The 18,551-nt window shown below is 42.4% G+C and overlaps 2 protein-coding genes across 2 annotated transcripts in view; both read left to right on the plus strand.

The window, feature by feature from the left end:
* MORC1 (MORC family CW-type zinc finger 1) overlaps positions 1 to 3,095 on the plus strand; it is a 157,536-nt gene extending 154,441 nt beyond the window's left edge. The window contains exon 28 of the mRNA XM_087861296.1: positions 2,369 to 3,095. Within this exon, the coding sequence (XP_087717422.1) occupies positions 2,369 to 2,512 (144 nt within the window). The 3' untranslated portion in view covers positions 2,513 to 3,095. The remainder of the gene's footprint in view (positions 1 to 2,368) is intronic.
* A 3,702-nt stretch (positions 3,096 to 6,797) lies between these two features.
* Positions 6,798 to 18,551, plus strand: part of GUCA1C (guanylate cyclase activator 1C) — a 29,403-nt gene continuing 17,649 nt past the window's right edge. The window contains 1 exon segment of the mRNA XM_087861863.1: positions 6,798 to 7,001. Coding sequence (XP_087717989.1) covers positions 6,798 to 7,001 — 204 coding nt within the window.

Consider the following 18,551-nt stretch of genomic DNA (forward strand, 5'->3'; position numbering starts at 1 on the left):
GACATAGGCCCTGAGTCTGAGACAGGAAACAGGGCATTCCTGGGCCCTGCAAGGTGAGAGGGCAGGAGCTGAGTGCCCCACGGAGAACCCTGACTGAGTGGAGGGTTACCTTGCCCAGGAAGAGGGATGGGGAGAGACCAGGAAACACAAACACATCGGGATAGTACGCGATGAGCGTGGGCTTTGAAGCCAGGCCACCTGGGTTCCAGTTAGCTGTGAACATGTCAAGGTGAATCCATTCCTCCTTCACAAAATAGACATCTTTTGGTTTCTTTGGGATTTCTCTTACATTATTAAATACAAATGAAACTCAGAAAATATCTCTGCTGAATTTAAGTATACAGCCAAAAAAGATACCCCTGCCCCCTGCCTTGGGTGGTGTAGGCTACAGTTCTTGCAGTTCTTGTGGATGTAAAGGGTGGCAAATGTTTTTATGTGTGAAAGGTCTGACACGGGGCCTGCACCATGCCATGGTACAGTTTCAGCGATGATGGTTGTTTTACTAACAAAAACTCGAGAGACCAAAGAAATTCTGTATCATAAATATCAAATACTACTCTCTATCGAAAAACTTCATAAAAATTATTGGTTTTCATTAGAGCACATTTGTGTGTGGCTAAGAGAAAGACATGAAAGAATAATGATTTACTCTTCCTTCTGTGCCAAACCCCTGGGTTCCCGCACAGTAGCCAGAAGAATTCCACTAATTTGCTTTATTCAGGAAGTTTGGTAAGGAGGCGAAGGGGCTTTAGCCCGCAGAGTATATGAAATGCTTTGTCTGGTATCATTGGAGAGGCACTCAAAGGACTCCTTGCCCAAATAGATTTACTCTCATCCTTGACTTGAAATTTCTATTCCCACTGCCTCTGATGGCCAGAGCAAATGCACTGGTGTAGAGCAGAGACGAGAGCCGAGGTAGACCCAAAGCAGATGGACCGAGCAGGCACATGAAGAGGCTGGGGACAGAACCAGCCTGGAGTCCTAGAAGGAAGTCTGGTGTGCCAGGCAGAGAGCAGAGCCAAAGGATTAGACTCGGCCAAACAGATGGAGAGCCGTCGGTGTCGGAAGGGGTCACACAGGGCATTCCTCAGGGCCAGTGACTATTTGAAAAGCTAGGTGAACATGACTGTCATGTGAGCTTGTCTGGGACGCGGTACAGTCCAGCCTTGTCTGAGGCCTAGGGCAGAGGGAGCCAAGCAGACGCACAGTTAACGGAACCAGATGAGCGATGGAGAAGCTAGGACGATGGTGCCACTGACCGGGAACCGTCATAAACTGGAATTGTTTCTGGGAGGTCCTTTCTAAAAATTCTCTTATCCATCATTCCAAGTTGGAGAGCAGGTTGAGCCCATGGCTGGGCTTGAGAGAGGGAGATTGAAGTCCGTAAACAGGGAGCGTTTATCCAGCTGTTCATGGATTAAGCAGCCCAGGGAAGGAGAGTGTGAAATTGCCCAGACAGAGAATCGGGGGAAAAGAGAGAAAAGGAGACAGATGAAGGCAGCAAGCCAAGGGCTCCGGGAAAAGATGCTGCAGAGGCAGGAGCAGCAGCAGAGAAGGCAAAATCTGCCCACTTGTCTGTTTCGCCTCCAAGGCTAAAGATTCATGATCTTTTATTTATTTTAAAGATTTTATTTATTTATTTGAGAGAAAATGAGCAGGAGCGGGGAGCGTTGCGGAAGGAGAGAGAGAAGAGACTCCCCACTGAGCAGGGAGCCCAACATAGGGCTCCATCCCAGGACCCCAAATCATGACCTGAGCTGGAAGCAGCCATTGAACCAACTGAGCCACCCAGGTGCTCCAGATTCATGAACTTTTAAAATGGAAGATGAGGAACGCCTGGGTGGCCCAGTCGGTTAGGCTCATACCTTCGGCTCAGGTCACGATCCCAGGGGTCCTGGGATCGAGTCCCGCATCAGGCTCCCTTCTCAGCGGGAGCCTGCTTCTCCTTCTGCCCCTCCCCTCCGACCACTTGTGCGTGCTGTCTGTCTCTGACAAATAAATAAATAAAATCTTTAAAAGAATAAAAAAATAAAAGTTAAAAAAATGGGGAGACGAGAGCCTCTAACAGAGAAGGACGAGGTGGAGGCAGGGTGGCTTTAGGAATATGACAAGTAATTAAATAGAAGGAAAGCCGGTTGAACTAACCTTCATTGAGGAAGAAAAAAAAATGATCCAAGTTCCTAACCACTGGCGAGCATAAAGTGAGATTAAATGCGAAAACATTTTAAATGATGAAAGGCATTATTCCAGGGCAAGGTGGGTTTTGCTGCTACAGGAACTGTAGGGAAGACTGTTCAAGGCCCCCCAGATTACAAGGGTGCAGCCTGCTGCGTCTTGGCCTGCTCTGATTGTTGATTCTCTCTCCCAGGGTAGCCCAGCAGGAGACCTGGAGCAGATTGACAGGTATTTAGAAGCTTTGCTTAAAGAAGATAATTCCCTTTTTCGGAGTGCTTTAAATAAAGTGGCTACAGATGCAGGACATCGTCTCCCTTTAGAACAAAACAGAAAGTAGTTCTCAAAATTAAAAGTCAGAAAAGATATTCCCTTTTAAAAATGCTAATACGACAACGGAAGATTCTTTTCAAAACGTATTTCCTCTTGTACTCGTTATTGTAAGGTTTGTCCTGTTTAACCCTAAGAAAATTGTGTACTTTAGCAATAGAGACGGATTTACAATTTACACATCCGCAGTCCTGTTCCCTCACTCTTCTGTTATTTCAGAAACTGTTTCTAGAGTCCGCCAATTCCCACGTGAGCTACTAAGTCTTAGATGGAAATGTCAGGCTTAAATTCTGTTTTCACTTAAAAGACTATAAAAACTAGAAAACGGTGGTTTTCAAAATCAGTGTACAAAGGACTACAGAATTGCCTCCTCTTAAAACTCGTGTTAAAACAGAAAGACCATATGCCCCTCTCCACAACAGCCAATACTCAGTAAAGCAGAATATATAGGTCCTCAAAGACTGTAAGATATAATTGATGTGATAGTTCTGTCGTTGAGTTGTAGTAAAAGTACACATCTTCTCAGTATCACATGAACACATATTGTACATGTGTAAGAATTGTTTTTATATTTTCCTTGTAACTATTTTTGTTTAGAAATGGCTGGAATTTTGGACAAAAGCAATAAAACATTTAATGTTTGTGGAATTGTATAATTTTTAATTTTATGTACATACACACAACACAAAATTCAGACCGTGTCAGATGGCATATGTCTTTAGACACTTAATTACTTCTCTCCAGAGGCGTGCTTTCACCAGTTACTCACGAATCCATCCAAAAACAATCAGTGTACATAAAACCATAGAAGTCATTCTACAGATATAATACGAACATAATGGCATCCAAAAGATTCTGTTGCTTTTTACAGTTAATATACCTTCAAGATCATTCCATATCAGGATCAGTACATGGAGAGTCTCTCATTATCTTTCCCTGCTCCTTATTATTCTATTCTGTGGATATACTAGAATTTATTTAATTATTCTCTTATCGATGATCCCTTAGATTTTTTCCCATTCTTTTGGGTTTATATGCGCAGATCTCTGTAAATATGTTTATTTCACACATGTGCAGTTATATGTTAAATCTCAGAAGATGAATTGCCGGGTCAGAGGGCATGTACATTTTATTATAAATAGATAGTGCCCAGTAGTACTACATAAAAATTTTATTAATATACATTCCCGCAGCAACATATGAGTGCCTGTTTCCTCACACCTTCACCTACCCAGTGAATTATCAAACTTTTCTTTATCTTGCAGACAAGGTAGGTGAGAAGTGGTATATCCTTGTAGCTGTAATGTATATTTCCTATGCTATGTGTAAGATTGAGCATCTTTTCATGTTTAAAATTCATTTGAATTTTTAAATTTGGCTTTTTCCCCATTTTTCTATTTGGTGGTAAGTAAATTTTTAAGGATTTTATTTATTTGAGAGAGCGAGCAAGAGAGTGAGAGAGCACGAGTTGGGGGGGGGGTGCAGAGGGAGAGGGAGGAACAGACTCCCAACTGGGCAGGGAGCTCAACTCGGGACACGAACCCAGGACCCTGGAATTATGACCTGAGCCGAAGGTAGATGTCTAACCAACTGAGCCACCCAGGTGACCTGGTGGTAAGTATTTTCTTACTGATTTATAGGAACTATTTTTATATTAAGGAAATTATCTTTGTTATATTATATGTGTTACAACTATTTTTTCCTAATTTTTTTTGAAAAAAATTTTATGGTGTTTTGAGCCATATGGGATTAAATAATTGGGGGGGATTTATTTCCTTTTCTTTATACCTCCTGGTTTTGAGTCATATTTAGAGAGGACATTCTAATGCTAAAAGTAATAAAGAAATTTTACTTTGTTATAATGATTTCAATCATTATATTGTCAAATCTTTGCTTCATCTATAATTTATTTTTGTGAAGGGAGTAAGCTAAAAATCTGTTTGTGCTTCCAGATAGATAACAGTGTTGTCCCATAACTATTCATCGAATAACCAGTCTCTTCCCCACTGAGCTGCAGGGCCACTTTTACAACATGTTAAATTCCGATTTGCTTTTGGGCCAAGTTCTAAAAAAAAAAAAAAAAATTCTATTACTTTTCATTGATCCAACTTTTCTCATGTTGGTCCCATGTTGTTTTGGTAGGGGTAGTCAGTAATTTTATATTTTCAGAATTTTCTTTTGTATCTTTGCATGTTTAATTCTTATCCACACTTAGAATTAGCCTTTTTAGTCAACACCTACCCTTCAAATTTTATTTGCATTTTGTTCGGTGTGTGGTAGTGTAATAGATTAAGGTAGAATTGCCTTTTTTTGATATCAAGTCTTTTATATCAAGTACCTTTTTTATATCAAGAGCAAAATATGGCTTTCTGTGTGTTCAGGTCTTTATGGGTGCCCTGTATGTATTAGCACTTAAAATTTTTCTTTGAAAACATCCAGCACATTCTAGTTAAATTTATTGTAATTTAGATATATTCTTTGACCTTTTAGAAATGAAGTCTTTTTTCCATTGTCTTATCGCAGGTTAATGTTTTATATAGCAGGATTCCTGAGTTTGGGATATCAATATTGTATCCAATATAAGAATCCTTACACTATTTGTAACAGTTTTAAATCTTTTTCTGTATCAGCAAGTAATCATTATGCAGATTTTTAAAAAAGCATTGTTTACATGAAGAAACAGTTTCTGGAGCTCTGGTCCTTGTATTCTTGATTAATCCAAAAATCTTCCTTCCACAAAGGATTTCCTTGGCCCCTTGAAAACTTTCATTACCTTTCTCTTCCATCATTACTAGCCATTCTTTTCTTAATCTAAAAATTGGTGATTAATAAATGTTAACAGTAATAGGAAGTCAGTGCCTCTGAGCATCCTTCTGGCAGACACTTAGAAAGAGTGCACGGGGACTCCCCAGAGAATGGTCTTTGAGGATCCTTACAGGGTATTCCTCGTATTTCCTATCAGGACTGAGTCCTCATTAGCTCATCTTCTTTCTTTGTCCTCCACAGAAGGAATCTCATCTACTCTAATTGTTTCAAGTAATACTTCCAAATGAATGAGTTCCACATTTCTATAACCTTATTGAATACCTGGTAGTTAACTGTAATTATGGATTTCAAAATCTTTCTGTTTAAAGTCTACATTGGTATGTTTGAAACAAAATTAATCCTATATACCCTAACAACTGCCACCTCGTGTCAAGGCACTTCGTTTAGGCCCCAAGGGCTCCAGTTCTTGGGAACTGGAAGTAGGTAATCAGTTAGGACTAAGGAACAGGGACTAAGGCAGAAACCAGACTTAGGAACTGAGTCAGTACGAGGATTGGGGAAAAATGGAGTAAGGTTAGGAGAGGAGAACCATGCTTGGGACCAGATGACCCCAGGTTGAAATAATGGAATTCTGTTACTCCTATGTGTGGTTGGCCCCAAGATGGCTTGAGGACCACACAGGGCAGTTCATTTCCACTTCTGAACCATGGATATAGTTCTGAGGCTTATTCACTCAGTTTTCAACTCCTTTGTAATTGGGACTTGACTCAGACAAGATGAGCTTGGGAAGTGGAGTGGGACAAAACTAGCAGGCAGAGGTAGAAGCAGACTTGAGAAACAGAAAAGACAGGAACAGGAAAAATAAAAAAGAAAAAAAAATAATGCCTGAAGACACAGCTTAATATGTCCCTTTATCTGCAAACTGCCCTTTTCTGCCTGCCGCACCACAACGTTCTTACTACTGCTCATATGGTTCTCTCTACCCATTTCCCTCAGAATGTATAATTTTTCTGTGGTTTAAGATTTTTTTTTAAATCTGAGTTTATCTTCACAATATTTAGGTATGAAAACGCAAATATTCTTGTTACTGTTTTACAGCTGGGACCGCTGAGCCTGTAATGTTTCAGTGCAGTGAGTGCAAACAAGGCCTCGAGCCCAGGCTTCCTGATTCCAACTCAGAGTTCCTTCCATGAGACCCCACTCCACTATGCAGGCATAATTTATGGCTGACAGTATGGCAAAGAACACTCTTTCTAAAATGTTGCCTCTGCCCTTCACAGAAAACTCTCTCTCTGAATGGCAGTAAACGCAATCCCATCAGTTAGCGATAAATGACCTAGTCCTAAAACTGTACAGATGAGTTAATCTCACTGGCTTTCTGTTCTTATTTAGCCTATGGCTGTAAGAGGTTTAGAGTAGCTCTCTAAAGGCATATGTTAGCCTCTAGTTTTAGTGAAGAGCGAGGAACTAAATCGGTAGGGACCTTACATGAAAACAACCTGAGAGAAAGCTGGAGACCGTGAATCACGATGGGAAATAGCGAATCCGTAGCTGGTGGTCAGACAGCAGTTCCTGCTAAAGAGACCTATGTGTGGTACAGAAAATTTATGAGGGAATATCCATCAGGCCTACAGACACTGCATGAATTTAAGACACTCTTGGGTCTGCAGGGTCTGAATCCAAAGGCCAGTCAACACGTTGATCAAGTCTATAATACCTTTGACATGAACAAGGTAAGACCTTTAGTTTTTATTTGGCTCTGGTTCTGCATTCTCCCCTTTTAGAAAATCTGAAATAGCCTGAGGTAAAACGTGTGCATCTCACTGAACAGGGAGCTCTTCAGAGAACCCGCAGCTTGTAGGTAAGTGAGTCATTAAACACATTTAGCACTGACGGCATGAAAGTAATTGGGAACTAGCCTCTCCGCCCTTGGAAATGTTCTGCATGTAGAGAGTTATTTTAAAACCAAATTAAATCTCGGCATGGAATTCTAATGCTATCGTTTAAACAAATCTAATAAGTGCAGATTGATTTACAAAGACTGTTTTCAAAGTATTTAATGCGTTGGTGACATTTTATAGAAAAGCAAATTACAGGAATCTGCTTTAAAAAGTGTGATTGCATCTAGATTGGCAGGTAAAATCAATACAAATTCGCCAACATGTTGTTTGTGCTCAGAAGCCGGAATGCCGGAATGCTTTTTCATATCTGACCAATTTAGTTGGGGAAAAAAACAAAACAGTTTGGTTTTAAATTCAGATAAATTTTAGTTTCTAAAGATTGTGACTCAACTATTGTCTTGAATTTACTCATTCCTGAGGAGTTGCAGCACATTTAATTTTCAAGACTTGTAAAAATACAAAAATGAGGGGGAAAAAAGGAATAGAAAAAAGCCAAAAAAGTAACAATCTGACCTAGCAGGCTCAAATTCTGCCTAATTTTCCTTGTGGATTTCAGTTATTTTTTTACCTGTATATTTCAAAATGGGCTGACGCCATCTAGAATGAAAGGGAAAGGGGAAATACTACTCATTGAAAAACATGACTTTCGAAGGCTGTGTGTGAGAATAGATGAGAAAGAAGTGACAATTCAATACAATTAAAACAGTTGGCTGTCCATTGGGATGTATGGAATCTAGCACAGCCCTTTGAGCCCTTTTCCAAATCAAAACAAAAACGAAACAACGACAACAAACCAAAACAACAGATGACTTAAAAGGAGGTAACAGCCAGGAACTGGGGAAAATTAAGCCTGGGCAAAATTAACAGCTATTTTAATTCTAGTAATAGTGTTGGGAACAGATTTCTTTTAGGACATGTTCTGTGTTACCAAGCAGGAATGAAGCACTGCTTGCTTAGCATGACAGTGTTACCCTCCTCCTGAATTTTACTTCGTGTAGATGCAAACAAACAACAGTTCTGCCCCCAAGGAGCTCACAAATTAGCGGGAAAATGAGACAGATTCTGCTTTTGTTCCTAATGTTGAAATATGTTCTAGATAGGCTATAAGCTAAATGTTTGTGTCCCCCCCCCCCCGGTTAATCTTAAAAATAAAACTGCCAGTTATTTTTACCAGCAAAAATGGGATTATTTGGAAACAGTAGAGAATTGCGATTTTGGACAAGCAAGCTATGGCAGAACCATAGGCATGTCTGCAGAACAAAGGAGAGGAAGGAACACTCTTGTACGGAGGAAAGGGTGAGAGATTGGGAAGGCTTTTATAAACAAAAAGTCGGTTGGAGGAAACTGGCAGTTTGAAGTATAGTGGCTTTTCATTGTCTGAATTGTGACGGTATCTCATCGGCCGGACTGTTACAGGGTGGGGGTGGGGCGCTTCTTTTCCTGCTGCTGGGGTAGTAAAGAAGTTGCAGCCACAGGCAAGATCCAGTCTCTTCCGCTTGGGTCTGCAACTGACTAGGAGTGGTAGGGCACGAGAGCTCCCCCTGCTGGCCTCCGGGCTCCATTCTAAATGAGCTTTCCTTTTTTATTTGTCACGCGCAAATTCATGTGTTGAAATCTAACCCCCGCAGCACTAATATGGTAGTATTTGGAGGTGCGGTCTTTGGGGGTGATTAGGTCATGAGGGCAGAGCCTTCATGGATGGGCTTCGTGCCCTTATAAAGAGACCCCAGAGAAGTTTCTTTGTCCATGTGAGGACAAAGAAGACTGGCTGTCTATGAACCAGTAAGTGGGCTCTCACCAGACAGGGAATCGGCCTGATCCTTCACCTTGGATTTCCTCGCTTAAAGAACGGTGAGAAATCAATTTCTGAGTGCTTTAATCACCCAGTCTATGGTATTTTTGTTTCGGCAGCCTCAAGTGACCAAGACAGGGAACTGTGTGCATGCTGGTGTGCTGTCTGTCTGTCTCTGCCTAGGTGTGTCTCTCTCAACCCCTTCTCTCTGCCATCCTATATGTTTTGCTTCTTGTGCACGGCTGCTGTCCCACTGTGCCCGCTGAAAGCCGCCTCTTTCACAGCGGAGGTCTGCGGCTCTACATGGCAGCTTCTCAGGCTCCCGACAGTCTTCCTGGGAGGTTAGAAGATGAGCTGGTATCAGGGTTTTTTTGTTATTCTTCCAAGTAGCTGGTGACCTATCCCACGCCAGAGGTTTGGTTGTTAGCGCAGTGTTTGTGGAAGCACTGCGTGACTGTGGCTCCTGAGTGAGAACAGGAACGTGGAAAAAGGAGCGCTGGGTAGAAACAACGAAGCCTGCTGTTGAGGGGCAGACAGTGTTGAGACAGGCAGCCAGTGTTGAGACAGGCAGCCTGTGCTGGACACTGGAGTGTCCTCTCTGTGACAGCCATGGGACGGCCAGGCCCAGCTCAGGAGCTTAATTTAAATGACTCGTAAGTTCTCCTGGTATTTATGATTTATCATAGAGATTTTATGTTTGCTTAGCAAGCAAGTGAACCTAGGCAGTGATGAAGAATGCCACACAAGGTATGGGGATCTTGATATAAAATCAGGGTGTAAAATGAGAAGAGTAAGGATTGTTCATTGTCAAGTGATAGTAAGAAATGATATGCAGGGGCGCCTGGGTGGCACAGCGGTTAAGCGTCTGCCTTCGGCTCAGGGCGTGATCCCAGCATTATGGGATCGAGCCCCACATCAGGCTCCTCTGCTAGGAGCCTGCTTCTTCCTCTCCCACTCCCCCTGCTTGTGTTCCCTCTCTCGCTGGCTGTCTCTATCCTGTCAAATAAATAAATAAAATCTTCAAAAAAAAAAAAAAAGAAATGATATGCAATTGTGTGTAGGAAAACAAAAAAAGCCATATATTTAATTAGATCAATAAAACTATCAGCTGTCCAGAATCCTGGAGGATTTAGTCTTTCTGTGGAGCTCCTCTACGGTTTTAACTATTCTGGGTGGAAATCATTCTCAAATGCATTTCATACTTTTCTCGCTTCCTCAAATTGCCGGTAAAATGTTTTTTGATACCAGAGTCATTTATTGTGAACATTGATTTTTAATGTTTTTGAAATACCATGAAGCACGCATGCCCATTGAAGTTGCTGGGGCTCAGTTTCCTAATGCTGAAAATCATAAAAATATCTGCTTTTGTTGTGTTTGCTTTTTATTATTTTTCTCTTTCCCTGCTGTCAGACACACCTTTCCCAGCTTTCTCATTCTTCGAATAATAACGAGCTTCCAGTCTCTTTTTACACTGTCATTTCTAACCTGGCTTTGGCACGTACTCTAGTTAACTAAACCTATTGGAATCCTGCTTAAGGTAGAAATAAATAGATCCTAAAGTTTAGAGCATAAAGTTTATAACAATTCCTTTGGCTAATCACATACCCTTGCAGGCATCTTCTTGTCACTTCTTAACAGTAGTTAATTAAGCACAGTTAACGCTTGAAAGGTGTCTGACATTGTTCCAGGAACAGTAATAGACTAACACATTCAACGTCACAGTGATGATAGAACCTACTTTACAGGAGCGGCCATGGTGTTGGCACCGCAGACCTAACCGGAAGGTAAATAACCAGGACCCTGGGTGCATTGCTTCGAAATTCTTCACAGTGTGCAGTCCGTGCTTGGTTTTAGATTACCACCAACGATTGAGTGCAGCAGAAATAATAAGGCCAACCCATTCCTAAGGCACAGGATTCCTTTGTCAGCAGGCTTTGACTCAAGGATTCCCTGGTGTCTTTGTCAAACCACTGGTTTCAGGAGTGTCTAGGACACTTCCGTCTAAACTTCTTTTACACCCTTCTTCAGCTGGGTCAGATTAGCTCATTCAACCTTTCCTGACTTCCTTCCTGTATCATTCCAAATAGCATTTCTCCAAATAAGACCTTTAGATTAGGATTAATAGGTCTAATATCCAGTGAATAAGAGTCACAGGAAAAGAGCCCAGAGAAAATATAAGATTATAACAAAACCAGAAAAATTTCCCAGATCTAGACACATGTTTCACAAGGGCCCAGCACAATAAATAGAAAGATATCAATCTACAGTATACGTGGAGAATTTTTTAAAAACAGAGATAAAAAGAAGATCCTACAATCTAAGAAGGAAAAAAATCTATCTATCAATACATTCATGTATATAAATATTTATATCACATCTTCTTTATCCATTCATCAATCAATGGACACTGTTGCTTCCATATCTTGGCTATTGTAAATAATGCTGTTATAAACATAGGGATGCAGGTATCCCTTAAGCATACTTTTTTATTGTTTTTTATTGTCCCTTGATTTGAGTTTGCACCCAAACAAGGTCCATAGGCGGAAATTGGTAGCTATGACTCTTAAGTCTGTTTTTTTCTGTAATAATCCCCTAACCATCTCCTTCCCCCGACTCCCCATTTATGCCATTGATTTGCTGGGGAAAGTGAGTTGTTGGTTCTGTAGAATGTTTTTGCATGCTGGATTTTGTTGATTGCTTTCTTGTGCTATCTAGCTTTCTAGTGCTATTGAGCTGTCTATTCTTCATATTACCCATAAACTGATATTTAGCTGTAGAAACTTAAATGGATTCAGATTCATTTGCTTGGCAAAAATACTTTGTAAGTGCATAATTATTGGTTGTCACATTTTTCTTGGCTTGTCCATTAGGTTCAGGCGGTGTCAGCCTGATAATGATGAGGCAATTATTAACTCCATGTAAAATAAGGAAGTCCATAATTTTGGTACACCAATGGGCTATACAGAGAACAAAATTTACTAGTCATTAAAATTAAACTCTTGACTTTTAGATTGACCTACAATTGTGAGAGTATGGAGGAAGAACTGTGGTGTGCTGGGAAATGTTTAATAACTAGTTCTCTGGAGTGGTGGGTGGAAGCCCTGGTAACTAATACTGATTTCCATGGTGTAAATACTCTCACCATGGCCAGTTTCAAGCTACCAACCATTTAATAGTTGGCCTGCAAAGTTCCTGAAAATTTAACAATCAGCTCACACCTCAAGAGAGCATCCCAAGCCGAGTGAGTGAACCACAGGTGCTTCTCTTCTTCTGTCTGCCAAACCCACATGGTGTTCCTGTCACCCAGACCTCCAGCCATTCTTGGCACTCATAGAGCAATGTCCTCTCCCCCTTCCCATTTCCCAGAGTCTTGCAATTCTCTCTTCTTTCCGGAATCCAGCCTTTGGAATCTTGATCTAGTTTGGAAGGACCCAAGAGAAACTAGAGAAAACTGGCTCTAATTATGTATTCTTTCAAATCTTTTGTTTATGGCATAAATTTTATGCTCTGAATCCTAAATGGCTTAAACTATTGAAAGTCAAGAGCTAAGAATGAACTTGATTTCTGCTTTTCTGCTACAGTGACTTAACGCTTAGGCAATGAATATCTTCACTGACTGTGGGAGGGCTAGATGATAGAAGGGATTAGCAGGAGCAGAGTCACATCCTTAATCCACCACATTATTATCCCACTGCATTTGCAAATATTTACTGCACACCTGGAGGCATGGTGCAAGGAACGCAGGCACAAAGATGCATAGGAATTGTCCCCTATCCTCAAAGAAGTTTAGAATCTCGTGGGATGACAAATGCATCCTCAAGTAATAAAACGTAGTAAAGAATCAAAGACTGAGAGAGGGCAAAGCATACTATTTAGTTGAAAGGTTCTAGATGGATCTCAGGTACCATAGGGCTGGTTTTAAACCCTGCGCAGGGATGTGATTGATGGGCCAGCCTCTCCCTAGACAGGCAGGCTGAATGGAGGGGCAGGGGAGCTCTCCAGTGTCATGCCTGCAGGACAGGCAATGGTAGAAAAATCACACTCACGTTTTGGAGTGGTGTGGGGCTGGGGGTAAACAGGTAGGTAGATAGTAGACATGATTTTCTATACCCTCAAAGAGTTTACAGTCTAGTTGAGGATTAAAGTTATGCGGTGACTAAATGCCAAAGCGTAAAATAAGGCAGTATAACAAACTATAACAGGACTGCCCTATTTACAGGGATCCGAAGATGAAACAGAAGCTAAAATGTAGAGTCAGGCAAGGCTTTTTGGAGAGGTTGAGGCACTTTGGGACTTTGGAAGAAGGGAAGAATTTGAATTATTACTAATAAATGCTAACACTTACTGAACACCTCTGTACTAGTCACCGTTTTAAGCACTTCACTGTTTTTAGATTCCTCACTGCAAGAATATACACGTAGCTACTGTTTTTCACATTCCCGTTTTCCCAGTGAGGGGACTGAGGCACAGAGAGGTTTAGTCACTTGCCTGAAACGACACATCAGAGTTGGAACGCTGGTGGTCCGACTCCAAGGGCTGCACCCTAAATTGCTTTAACAGAGGAGTTGAGAATTTCAACGAAGAGAACAGCTCCGCTAAAAATAGCAGGTAGGAGAGAGGAGGGTATGTGGGGGCCTCACTGAGGCAGAGGGCGACTACTAGAGCAACCCTGGCAACCGCACACTTCGGGCGTCTCACCGGTGTCTCTAGCGCGTCCAGACAGCCCGTGGTTTCGCTGCGTGCGTTCTCCCGTCACAGCTGAGCCATGAGGCACACTGGGCCCCGAGATGCCGTCGTGACTTGCCTGGAGAATCTCAGGGCAGAAAGCGAGCCCTCGTCCCTCTGGCTCCCGCTGACATTCTTACCTGATGGGCACGAAGGTAAATGGATGGCGCTCTGGGCCACATCTAGGCATCTGGGCTTTATCCGAACAGAGTGCTGTTGGGAGCTCCGAGATCGAAAGTGCTCTGCCCCTTGTAAGAGTCCGAGGTCTACAACCGGGAGAAAATGGTTTCTCTGAACTTAACGATACATTTAAACACTAGGAGAAAACAAAACAGCAGGGCAAGTTTTCAGGTTCTTTAAATTCACCTCCTCAGAAAATCTTGAGCATCAAGAAGGAGGGAATGTGAATGATTTCCTAGAAACATGGGTGATAACTGTTCCAGAAAGAGAAGTGAGGGTAAATGGGAAGCTGGAGAGGATCTAATAGAGGATTACTACAACATATGTGCTAGTTTACCTATAAATATGTTCACAAATCAAATCTTGGTGTTTTAGAAGTCCTTGCTATTTTTAATGGGCCTTTCCGTGACTCTGTACTATGAAGCCCGGGCCACCCCAGGGCAGTGGAGGCACTGCAGGAGGGGTGAGGCTGTGGGGCTCCTGTCCCAGCTCTGACCCGATCGCTGTGTGTAATCTTGGACAAGGCTCCTAACCTCTCTGTGTCAGGGTGGTCAGTTCTAAAACTGAGATAAGACGTATCCTGCCTACACTATCTCTGAGCGCATGTGAAATAACGTAGGAGAAAACTTTGGGAAAATGTGCAGAATAGCCCACCACGGGATGGTGCATTTATCTGTAAAATGCAGATAACTCTGACCCCAGCCGCCACAGGTCCGATAACAGTGAAGATTAACTTTACTCTTTATCAAGCTCAGATTCGATTTCCAAATGAAAGGGTGTACCTCCAGGTGCAGATGTTGCTTGCCCACCATTTCTCTTCTTTCATTGACCCCGGTGCTGCAGGTGGTCATTTGTGCTGTTTGGGGGCACATTGGCCCCTTCAAATGGTTCCCAGTCACAGAATGAAGTCAATTAATGGGGATCATCTTAGAGTTTCCGCGGTCTCTTCAACCCGGGACAGCTGCACGGGACTGCGATAGCTCTACTCGAAATTCGCAAGTCACCTCTGGTTAGCTCGTTCCTTCGCTTGTCTCTGTGTGAGAACCCTTGAAAATTGGAGCAGGCAACCTGGCTTTACCTTGTGTCATACTTGCTGCTGTTCATTACCCCCCGGCTGCCCTGCGGCTTCTAACACTGTATCAGGTTGTCTGGCCTGCAGGGTGACCGCAATTACTGCGGCTTTTCGTAAGACACATTTACTGGAAACAAATGACCATCTATAGCCCATGAGGCTGCAGTCCCTTAAGGGGAAAGACCAAGCCTACTGCTTCGGAACGACCAACTTAGAAGCTCTCAGGAAGCATTTGTTAGTGATAATAAAACACCTCATATTTGTTTAACACTTTGTAATTTACAAAGCATTTTTGTATTAACATCAATTATCAAAGTGTTGGTTGAGCTTCTCACAGAATTTTACCTGTTAAAGACATCAGCTCTACCTGCTGACATGTATTTAAACTCATGTATTTGAACAAAATCTGTCGGAACTGTGGTTCTCAAATCTGGCTCCATATTAGAAGCACCTGGGGGTATTATTAAAATGACCACTGGCTGGGTCTCCACCTTAGCCCCACCGAATCAAAACAATGTTTTGTTTGTTTTAAACTGCCAGGCGGTTTGAATGTGCGTGCACATAGAAGCATCACAGTTATGCCAGAAAGACCACCGTCAAAGTGCTAGAAAGCTGGGCTCTAAGCCCATTTCTGCTACCAAGAGCATCGTAGCATGGATACATTCTTAAAAAGGACTCTGGGTCCAAACCTATTAATTCAGAGGCAGTTCCTCTGACCATTCTTTTAGTTACAGTCATAGAGAAACAGCCTTGAAGCAAGTAATAAAGTACATACGTTCCACCATCTGTCCCACCTCTGTTTACCTCTTCTATTCAGTAAAGACAAGGATCCAGATTCTTCCATGGGAAATAACACTCTTAGGAGACAGCAAGCTGTCTGAATTAGGGGAAGGCTGGATTTTATATCTGTGACAATATTGCTTAGGGAGACACATTGGTTACCTAAGGAAGTTCCTTGCAAAAGGCTGCCATGGCTGTAGTCACTGGTGGGTCTTCCATAGTTAGCCCATTCAGAAGTGATCAAACTCAGACAATTGTCTTGCCTTCCCCCAAAGCACCTGAGACTGGCTTCTAATTCACGGTGGTCCAGACACCGCTGAGCTGGCTGCATGCTGGGGGCAGATGCCCAGGGCTTCCTGATTGGTATCCAGGAAACCTATTCAGGACTGTGAGCTGGTTTGATAAGTACTATGAGAAACCCTTTGTCCCAGAACCCTTGAGTTTTGTATAGTCATGGTCAAGAACAACTGTATTTGATCTGCATAAAGATCATGTTATAGAACCAACCTGTCAACCCAGCAGTATATTTCTCATCTTAAAGAGCCGAGTCTCTTTTCAGGACGTTCCAGCAATTCCATGGCTGATGGAGACTAGGTTGGCTGTTAGTAAAAGTGTCTGTAGGTGAAAATGGGCTAGTTCATATATGCTGAACATAACTTTTCTCTTTCAGATTTCAAAAATTCACAAAAGTATTTTAAAAAGTAATCATATGCATTTGACAAAATTGAGATGGCCCTTACATTGCCTAGTTTTTTGGCAGTTCCTAAAATGCAAATTAAATATCACTGACGATTACTGATCAGTCATATAATGTGCTTATACTAACTCTCTGGGTTTCCTTACTCTGACCATCTGAGCAGACATTTCAGTTCCTGTGTTGCTGCTGACTTGCCAAAGCTGCTAAAATGCCATTGGAAAGTGTCACATGTGAAAGAATAAAAACATCGAAATGTCTTCAGGTTAGGGGTTGTGGCAATTCATGAATTTTTCACAGATAGTGATTCTGTGAAAAGTAGTAGAACGTTAATGTGGTGAGAGGGGATAGTTTTAATCGGGATAGTTTGGAGAATTTTTGTTGGATTCGGATTGTTTTCCTGATAGGGTACACTAGAACAAATGGGGTCTGACCCCTAGTTGTTGTAATAACAACCCTATTTCTATGGTCTTGGTGTCACTAGACCCCAGGACACTGTGCTTATTGGTATATACCGTTCAGGGCCTTTTTCGGGTTAACTGAATTCAGGTGTGTAAAGCACAATGGCTGGGCTGTGTGTGTAGCAAATTTTACATCAGCATCAGTAGTTGTCATTGTCCTCGTTAAGGAGGCCTCCTGGAAGAGAAGCCCTAAAAACTGATGCTGGACAGCTTGAGGTCAGCTTCGAAGAAACTGCTACAAAACTCATGTATAGACGATCTTTGTGCCTATGGCTCTAAGGGCCATTCAAAAGGATCAGCAGAGACATGTAAATTACAAACCAGAAAAACTCATCTGATTCCTGCTGCCTGTTCCCACACCATCCGATGATGCTTTAAGCCAGACATCTAAAAATCATCTCACCGGCAGCTCTCAAGATTCAAGACCCAGGTGTCTCCCCGCCTGGTGTCAAGACTCCCTCACTGCCGTAACTTCAAGCTGATGGATGATCCTGTCTGCTCAAGGAAACTCCCATATGTTATCAACTCTAGACACAGCAGCCTCAGCCTTCCATAACTCCTATTAAATTCCCAACTGACCAACGTTGACCCACAGGTAGGGACATGTCTACACCCCTCATTCAGCATGAAGCAGCTACTGAAGATGAGACCTCCACTCAAATGCCAAGGATTTGTCATTGTCGATCTGTCAGGGGGGAATGTAGAGGCCACTTTTAGCCAATCTACTTGGACAGTGGAAACCTGAGCAAGGTAGAAGGGCCCACAGTGACTCCCAACCCCCTGGCTGGATACAACAGACACATTAGGTGACCCACCTCAAAATAGCCATAGGCCCTAGCTGACAAATGGGTTACTTACACCAGGACACAGGTCCCGAAAAAGGAAAATTCCGTTTGTTCCCATACCTCCTCAACTTTCTTCTTTAACTACAGCCCCTGCCACTGCCTCATGGCAGACAGTCTCTCCCTTGCTGTCCTGCCCACTGCTACTTTGCAGTTTGTTCAATAGACTTCTATCTCCTTTAAAAAAAAATATTTGTCATTGTCATTATGATTATTATGATTGTTATTTTTACTATTATTTGCAAATGAAGGACTATTTCTAGAACTAAAACTCCACAGTTTGAATCTATGAAATGAAGCCAAGTTCCCGTAAGGACATTACCCAGATTATAAATTTGTGGCTCCATCCCTGGAACAAAACTCCAAAGCAGATGTCTCTGAAATGTATTGAGATGACATTTCAATATCTGTTTCTCGGGGCATCTCAGGCACACAGAGAGTGATGGCAAGACCACATTGGCATATCAGATGATATCTACAGTGACATCTTACCTGGGCATTTTACCAAGTGGGGAGAATGGAGGGTTCAGTCAGGGCTGCAAAGCAGGTGTGAGGCCCTGAAGAGGGGGAAGTGCTGAGCCAAAGCAAGACTGGCCACACAGCAAAGGGACCCTGCAGAGTCATAGCCAAGAGCGGAGCTGAAGACATGACAGAGTTGGCTACACCAATGAGTGGGCTTCAGGTCCCAGAGGGGCAGCTGGGGAAATTTGCAGGGAAATGTAGGAGGGCTACTGTCTCTGGGGTGCTGGAGGCTAAACCCTTGGGTCGGGAGAGGGGGCTAAGGTTTCTAAAACGGACAGAAGTGTTCATCAAAGATACCAAGGAGCAGGAGAGGC

The sequence above is a fragment of the Ursus americanus genome, chromosome 4, assembly GCF_024610735.1.
Source record: "Ursus americanus isolate L20-20 chromosome 4, mUrsAme1.1.p, whole genome shotgun sequence".
Taxonomy (NCBI): Eukaryota; Metazoa; Chordata; class Mammalia; order Carnivora; family Ursidae; genus Ursus; species Ursus americanus.